This window comes from Mastomys coucha, unplaced genomic scaffold (assembly GCF_008632895.1).
Source record: "Mastomys coucha isolate ucsf_1 unplaced genomic scaffold, UCSF_Mcou_1 pScaffold12, whole genome shotgun sequence".
NCBI lineage: Eukaryota > Metazoa > Chordata > Mammalia > Rodentia > Muridae > Mastomys > Mastomys coucha.
Window position 1 is genome coordinate 8,500,080 of NW_022196894.1, and position 9,047 is coordinate 8,509,126.

Below are 9,047 nucleotides of genomic sequence, written 5' to 3' on the forward strand. Positions count from 1 at the left end.
GACAGTCACACATGTGGTATTGGGACAGTCGCACATGTGGTATTGGGACAGTCACACATGTGGTATTGAGACAGTCACACATGTGGTATTGGGATAGTCACAGATGTGATATTTGGACAGTCGCACATGTGGTATTGGGACAGTCACACATGTGGTATTGGGACAGTCACACATGTGGTATTGGGACAGTCGCACATGTGGTATTGGGACAGTCACACATGTGGTATTGGGACAGTCGCACATGTGGTATTGGGACAGTCACACATGTAGTATTGGGACAGTCACACATGTGGTATTGGGACAGTCACAGATGTGATATTTGGACAGTCACACATGTGGCATTGGGACAGTCACAGATGTGGCATTGAGACAGTCCCACATGTGGTACTGGGACAGTCCCAGGTGTGGCAATAGGACAGTCACACTTGTAGTAATGGGACAGTCACATGTGTGGTATAGGGACAATCACACATGTGGTATTGGGACAGTCACACATGTGGTATTGGGACAGTCACACATGTGGTATTGGGACAGTCACAGATGTGATATTTGGACAGTCACACATGAGGTATTGGGACAGCTGCAGATGTGGCATAGGGACAGTCATAGGTGTGGTATTAGGCCAGTCCCACACGTGGTATTTGGAAGTCATAATGTCTGTCTTTGGAAATGTAGCAAGGTGACACAGGGGTATATTTTCCTACTAAGCTTACATCACCTGAAAGGTAACTTGGCCTAATTACTGTGATTAATCTTGCCAGATTCTAAATAAAATGTGAGCATGCATTTTCTGATATTCAATAAATAGCACAACACCTTGAAGAGCAGGAACAACACTGAACAGAGATGTCTTTGGAACAAAAGCTATTTTTTCCTTCCTATACTTGGTCAGGATTAGCTGAAGAAGAAAAGGGCCCCCTTGACAGCCCCCAGGCTTACCTGGCATGGCATGAACGAGGTCACCACAGAGAACAAAGAATTTGGGTTTGGGGTTCAGCTTGTTGATGGCCTCAACAGCCTGCTCCGTGAGACGGATCTCCTGCCCCCACTCGTCACCGCCGGTGTCACAATTCCCGGTGGACCAGGCCTTCATCAGCCCAAACTGAGTGTCTGCGCCTTGGACGAAGTAGAATGGACCTTTCCATTCCCGTTCCTTCTCTAAGAGATGGGGTGGGGGATTGATAGAAATCTGTCAGCGAAAGTATCCAGGTCACCATGCAAGTGGAAACAGTAGTCTTCTTAAATTAAGTAGGTCATTTTGATAAGTTGCTGTCCAAACATACCACTTTCCTGTCACTGTCTAGAGGATTTTGATTTATACTAATTATGCTGGGGACCTGGTGATTCCCAAAGGCCACAGGAAACCATGCAGGTTGCTGTAGCCATGTGCCCACGCTGTTTGTTTAAAAGCTAGACATCCGAAATGAACCCAAGACCACAGATGAATGCAGTGCAGAGGATATTAATGCTCAGTAATAGTGTTCTAATTGGAATTAAAAATACCCAAACTGAAGCTGCCAGGGTGTTAGATTTAAATTACTAGGTAAAGTGCTTACGAATCTTTTCTTCCAGGCTTAATGGCACCATTTGTGCTGTTTGGGGGAATGCAACAGAATTTTAATTATAAAAGTTGGCGCTCAAAAGCTCTGGCTATCTAGTAGAAGATGTGGTGCCAGGAATAAAGTCTTGAAATCTTGAAATGAGTGCATCAATATGAAAGGGAAAAAAAGGAAAGAAAAAAATCAATGCTAATAATTGAAAGGCAGTCTGACCTGGGTATCAGTGCTCTACGAGACTGAACATGGGAGAGGTTCTTTCTGCCCAGTTTAACTGAGGTGGTACTGACGAAGAAATGCCTGCTGCACGCGCATACACGCACACACGCACGGACACACACGCACACACACATACATGTGTGTGCGCGCACACACATACACACACACACACACACACCACAATTATTAGGTAGTGGCAAATTATAGGAGTATAGCACGTTATTCTAAAGTCACCAAACTTACGGAACAAAGAGCACCTGCACATTACCCTATTAGTCCGGTCAACGTCATGGCCGCACAGTCCTACCGCAATCTATCTGAGTTTACTGCAAACAAGGAGGTCTGAGGCTTGGGTGTGCATCATGCTATGCAGGGCAGACAGCAAACTCTACTGAAGGATTTAATTCAGTTACTCAGCCTTTCTTTACTGTGCTTGATAAAAAGACCAAGGTGGTCCTTAAAGATACTGCCTGATAATATGCACTCCTTTGTAACCCTTGGGCATGGATTGTACCTGCTTCCAATATATAGAACACAGCTAACAGTATGTCCTCTCAGATAAAGGCTGGAAGACCATGGCCTTCTTTCTTCTTCCCTCTCCTTTCCTTGCTCCATAGTCAAAAGTTGTCATCATATTAAGCTGGCCACATTGTTGCTGCTTGGCTTTATTCCCAGTGCTCAGAGGCAGAGACAAATACAAGTCACCCAGGGGCTATAGAGAAAGACTTTGCCTCAGAAGAAAACAAAACACAAGCTGTCATATTGTAAACTGCCCCATGGATTGACTAATACGGCAAGGAACAGAGGAGGAGTCTGGCTAACTAACATCCCAGAAATAACTGCATCGCACCAACGGCCACGTGAGTAGACCAGGAAGAGAGAGAGTCATTACTGAGCTTTTGGGTAAGAACAGAGCCTTAACTGGAGTTTTAGGAGTGTCTGTGGCCACAGCTCCAGCAATGATGCATCCAGACCCCTGAAGGCATCTCTGTGATGATGCAGGCTTGCTGCTTCTCACTGTCAAGGTTCAGGGTAATTTGTTGGTGGCAATAAATCAGACTGAAGAGATAAGGGTCAAGGGGAGAGACTTCCAGAAGAGCTGAATACATCTTATAAAAAAATAAACACAAGACAACACTAACACCACACACACACACACACACACACACACACACACACACACACACAACCAAAATCAAACAATAACAAAACCCTACCAGATTCTGTTTTATGTTTTTAAAGTTAGTGATTAGTAACATTTTCTTATTATTTCAATAGTAAATTTTGTATGCCACTAATCGCTTTTAGCTATGTTTTGATTTCTGAGACCCTCTGCAGAGCTATTTAAGACACATAAATTAATCAGAAAGCAGACCCAGGAGGTGACTGGCACCCAAGGTCACAGAGTAAATCAACCTGCTATGACACAGTTCAGAAAGTTTCCTGCAGCAAACATTTTAACAAGTGCTTTCCCATGACAAATAGTCAAGAGCCTCAAAAAGTCAATAGTCCTTAAAGCTATTAAAATAAATCTGTCATTACACATTTACTTAGTAAAAACGTAGAGTGTCAATTTTATGATGATGAAGCACAAAATAAATAGATTCAACTTGTTGATACAAAAACACAGCTTTCACCTCAGAAGGGAGAAGAAAGTTTATTCTGGAGTCAAATATGAGACCATGCCCCAGGAACATGGATTTGGGTTACTCCAATTCTATTTTCCAACATGGAAATGTTTCAGGAAGCTTTTAAATAACAAAGAAAATTATAAATCTAGACATTCTTCTAATATGTTGGTGGAGATATCAGGTAGGCCACCCCAGAATAGCTTAGTTATGGGGCTCACGCAGTGTGATGCCCAGCAGACTAAGTCTCTGCTCTGCTGGAAGCTGTCACTGTGTTTGTACATTCCAAGTGATTTAACTAATGACTACAAAGACATTAGGTCACATATACAGGAGGGCAGTAAGAGGCTTCTAAGTGGGCTAAAGATGGCCAAGATAATTTGGCTCTGGCCTTGCAATCACTAAATTTCTAACCAGTTCATCAGCCTTTGTAGTCAAAGCTTCTTTCCAGAAATTCTCATTCACAAATCTAAAGTGAATGCAGCTCTATCTTATTAGGTGACTGTTAACTCAGGGCTCTGTGCTTGCAAAGCATCTTGTAGAGTTTTGCTCGGGATCTGTGGTCTTTATTGCCACCTCAGTTTGAATGCTGCATAGCCCCACAGCACGCCTGCAAACCCCACACTTGGGCATGAAAACAGAAGGAGCTGGAATTAGAGGCCAGCCTGTGCTACAAGGTGAGAATCTGTATTTTAAATGGACCTGGCAAGAGAAAGCTCAGCAGATAAAGGTCCTTGCCACACAAGCCTGATAACATGAATTTAAATTCCCTATCCCAGAGTGGAAGGGGAGAATGAACTACCAAGAGCCATCCTCTAACCTCCAGTTATATTCACACACAAAGAGCAAATATTTAAATTAAAGAACAGGTTGAATTAAAGATGTGGGACTACATAAACTTTGTCCTAGAAGGAGGGTTGCTCTGGGAGTGTCCATCTCCTTTATCCCTCAGATCAGCCGAGTTTACAGGATGAACTGAATTCCAACATCCAGACATGCTCGCAGACACCCGCAGGATGACCTCTGTAGCATTCGCTCTAGGGCGATTTGCTGCCCACTCTAGGAAGCCCAGCTTCTCAAGACCCTCAGCAAGTGAGTCACAGCAACTCAGGACATAGCAAAACTGACTTACCATCAGAACTTCTGACATTACTGAAAAACACACATGTAGACACCCCATGCCCTCCACTAACTTCCCTAAGCAGACTGTCTTAGAGAATTAAGGGTTAATACCAGACAAGTCCAATTAAAGAGAATTGTCTGGAAATGGAGGCTTGAGGGAGAAAGAGGAGGCGTTGGCAACAGTGGATGCTGTGCAGGGTAAAGAGGGGTCTTGGTGAGCTACTGTGACCAGCTGGGAACCAGCAACATCAGGAGGGAGGGGGTAAGACACGTAATGGGGCAGAGGTAGTTGAATCCCTCACTGATGCATGCACACTGACATCTGAGGATAGTTGGCCTGCAACCAGCCAAGGAACCTGGCTGACAGGAGACTCAGGTGTTCTGGGTAAGAGGCAGAGTCTAAGAGACTTGGTTCTCCAAAACTGAAACACTACTCTGAGGAGGACTTTTTGTTGTAACTGCAATATTTTGGGGTTGTATCTTTTTCTGTTTTTTTTTTTCTATTTTTTTGTTTTGTTTTGTTTTTGTCTCTGACTTTATTTAGCTTAGGTATTTGGTCCTAAACATCTCTCAGTATTGTCCATGACTATCTAATTATCACATTCAAAACTGCTTTTAAAAATTAGCCCAAGACTATTTGAATTGGAAAGAGCTTAAGTGAAGAATTCTTTAGTGACTAGTGGGTTCTAATACTTTATTATATTTTATTTAGTTTCTTCCTGGGAAATGGCACATGTGAACTTGTGCATACAGGGCAGAGGACAGCCTTTGGGAATTAGCCTGCTCTGTCCACAATGTGAGTCTCGGGAATTGAACTCAGTCATTAGACATGGTGGCAAGGGCCTTTACTCACTCAGCTGTCTCACACTGGCCCTAGTTGTAACACTTCTGTTCTTTGACATTGTGACATACAATGAAAACAGCTATAAGCAAGAACATGCCTCCCATACTCTAGCACAGTGGCACAGTGTTCACACATAATAAAGTGTACATTTGTTTAGTTGAAACACCTAAGATACTCATGAGTAAAAATGTCCATAATGAATGTAATTTTTAACTCTTGTGTGCATGGTGACTCACTCTCCCCCCCACCCCCTGTGTGTGTGTATGTGTGTGTGTGTGCACGCACATGTGTGTGTGTTTACAAACTCAAGTACCAGTCCTTGCCTTCCACCTTCAGACAGGGTCTCTGTTGTTTTTCTGTTCCATAAACCAGGATGGGGGCTAGGGTTTCTGAGGATTCTCCTGTCGCTGCCTCCTGTCCCTGTACAGAAGTGCTGTGATTATAGATACATGTACAGGTTTGTGTGGGATTTGGGGACTCAGACTCAGGTCTTAGAGAACATGTTATATACTGATCCATCTCTCTAGCCCACTCTTGAACAAATTCTATTAGCCCTGTACTGCTAAGTGGCAAATTACCAACACAGCAGCTTAGGACAGCACAAGCCTATTGTCTCATAGTTCCCAGGTTGGGAATTAGGCTTGCCTCAGTCAGCCCCTCATAAGCATCAAACAGGGTGTTGACCAGTTTGGAGGTATCATCTGAAGACCATGTGAGCTTTTAGGTAGCTGTGCTGCAGGGGCCATCCTTGGTTCTTTAGGAGCTCACAGCATAAGAACTTGCATTATCAAGGGAAAGGGTCTCCTAGCATGGTGTGTTATAACCATGTGTGACTCAAACCCCTATCCTCTATCCCCCACCCAGCCATTGCTTCTGGGGAGCTCTTTATCACAATGAAGTCACTAGGCTAGCCAAAGAAAGGAGATCCTAATCTCACAAGGCAAGCATTCCAGGAGGCACAGACACTAATATAAAGCCCTGGGGCCAGGTGGTGGCAAATATCTTTTTTTTTTTTTTTTTGACAGGGTTTCTCTGTGTAGCCCTGGCTGTCCTGGAACTCACTCTGTAGACCAGGCTGGCCTTGAACTCAGAAATCCACCTGCCTCTGCCTCCCAAGTGCTGGGATTAAAGGCATGCGCCACTACCAGTGGCAAGTATCTTAATTCCTGCACTGTCATAAGGCATTCAAGGTCAGGCTCAGCTACGCGGGGGTTCAAGGTCAGCCTAGGCTATAAAGATAACATCTCCAAAACTAAAACAAGCAAGCAAACAAACAAAGTCCAGGCAGAAGTTTTCATGTAAACTTCAAGTCTGATGCTGACTTTCAAGTACAGAGCAAAGTTAAGCCCTTTTATTTTGGCCCATCCATAGGAAGCTGGAAAGATTAGCCAGAGGCTACCAGAGGTATGAGAATATTCCAAGAGTTGACTTAGCCAGCTTTTTATTCAACCAAGGTGGTACTGAGAGCTAGGTAGCACTTTCAGGACTTGAGTTCAAGGTCACACAGCTAATGCCTTCTTGTCCATGAGCAGTTGAGTATCTATGGCTAGAGAGATGCACAAATCTGGAAGGGCTTCTAGCTGCCCCAAAGTTGATTCCATATAGACATTTTTGTCTCCAAAAAGTTTTCCTGAAATGGAGAGACTCAGTAAATGAGATGAATGCATAACAATAAAGCTGGCAAGGCCCAGCACTCTCTCCCAGGCGACTGCGATACCCACGGTCACTGCAGTACTCTCTCCCGGGCGTCTGCGATACCCACGGTCGCTGCCAACAGCATGGGGCTGACTCAAGGTACAGCTGCTGCCCAGACACCCAGCCTCTCCTCCAGACATGCCAAACTCACTGTCTGACTAGCAGATGTGCTCTGCTGGACCCACACACTGTTTACAAAATTTGAAATCTGTTGCCAACATTTAAATTGTGTGTGTGAGTGTGTGTATGAGAAAGAGAGAGAATTTAAGAATTATACATGTATGATTTAAGAATTACATATATGTGAATTTAAGCACACATACACACACACACATACACACACACACAGAGAGAGAGAGAGCGAGAGCGAGAGCGAGAACAAGAGAGAGAGAGAGAGAGAGGGAGAGAGAGAGAGAGAGAGAAAGAGAAAGAGAGAGAGAGAGGTGGTGTTCTTGGAAAATCTGGCCTTACTGCTCATGAGACACCTGCCAAAGATTGGCTATTGGCTGTGTGATCTTTCGACATGCCCCTGAACTTGCTCTAGCTCACACATGTCCAATTCACCATCCAGCTCCCATCTATGGAAATGCTTCTATTTTGCTCAATGTGGAGAAAAGGAGAGCTGGAGATGGTACAAGGAGCAAAAGCAGGTGCAAGTGGCCTACTCCGTCCACCACAAACCCTGGCTTAGATGGGGTGATCAGACCATTGATGGAGATTACACAGAAGTCACACACCAATGTTTCAAAGTTGTCACAAATTTCTAAATCAAATGTTTAATCTAAAAATGTGTTTTAAAGAAAAAGCTTTGCTTTATCAATCCAATTCATCTACTACATGTAGAGTTACAAGACCTGGCAAAGTCTAATTTCTGCTGCCTGGTAAGAGACTATCATGGCAAGCATCTTGCAAAATGGACAGATTAACAATGGATCTGGGGTATAATGAACCATGCACAGAAAAAGCCTCTGAGATTTTTTTTTTATCTGTTTAATAAAGTGCAAGGCAGCTTGACATAGGTGAACCCTAAAAGCCTATAGGAATTGCACACTGCCTCCCTATTAAGCTTCCCTCTAAGACTGGTTCTATGCTAAATCCTAATGAAAAACAGACATTCGAACTGTAATTCTCTTTACAGTTTCACTTTCAGTATCACAAAGTGGATGTTTTCTTGGACCTGTTTCTGCTAATATATTTTTTCTTGCTCACTTTCATTACTTTTTGGGCATATTTGTCAATTGTTAATGGAAGGTGACTTTTAAGATATACTGAAAATTAGAAACATCATGGATCCTTGTGTTATTGCCTGCTAGTCACTGACTACAGTAAATGCAACCCCCAAAGCAAATAAATCACTGTTCTTATCCCATGACTAGAAAACGGCCAAAGAGTATCATTGTATCTTAGTGTCTCATGCTATAACAATGTATGCACTCAGGATATGCTACTTAGAAACACCCTTGAATAGCTGAAGCTAGAACACAATGATAAACAGATCTCTTAATTTTCATAAAGGGGAAAAATCACACTTCCTGTCTTAGCATTTCTATTGCTGAGAAGAAACACTAAGACCACAGCAACTCTCATAAAGGAAAGCATCTAATCAGGGCTGGCTTAAGGTTCAGAGGTAAAAGTCCATTATCGTCATGGTGGGAAACATGCCTGCAAGCAGACACGATGCTGGAGAGGTATTAAGAGTTCTATATCAGAGCAGACCTTGGGCGCAAGCTCCTCAGCCAGTCCCACAACACCCAGAGGAAGCTCCACTCCCAGGCACTCTGACACACCCAGGATCAGAGGTGTGCTGACACACCCAGGACCAGAGGTAAGCATGAACAAACATCTGTCCCAACACTGGGAGTAACTGGGACCAGCTTGACCAGGCACACAAGAACTCTGCCAGCCTAGTGACTCGGGTTCCTTCTGGTCTGTCTGGGTTAGTGTTCTGAGCAGACCTTGAGCACAAGCTCTGCAGCCAGTCCC

At 43.8% G+C, this 9,047-nt stretch overlaps 1 protein-coding gene across 1 annotated transcript in view; it reads right to left on the reverse strand.

The window, feature by feature from the left end:
- Positions 1 to 9,047, reverse strand: part of Cpped1 (calcineurin like phosphoesterase domain containing 1) — a 115,225-nt gene that overhangs the window by 92,027 nt on the left and 14,151 nt on the right. Inside the window, exon 2 of the mRNA XM_031362916.1 lies at positions 940 to 1,158. Coding sequence (XP_031218776.1) covers positions 940 to 1,158 — 219 coding nt within the window. The remainder of the gene's footprint in view (positions 1 to 939; positions 1,159 to 9,047) is intronic.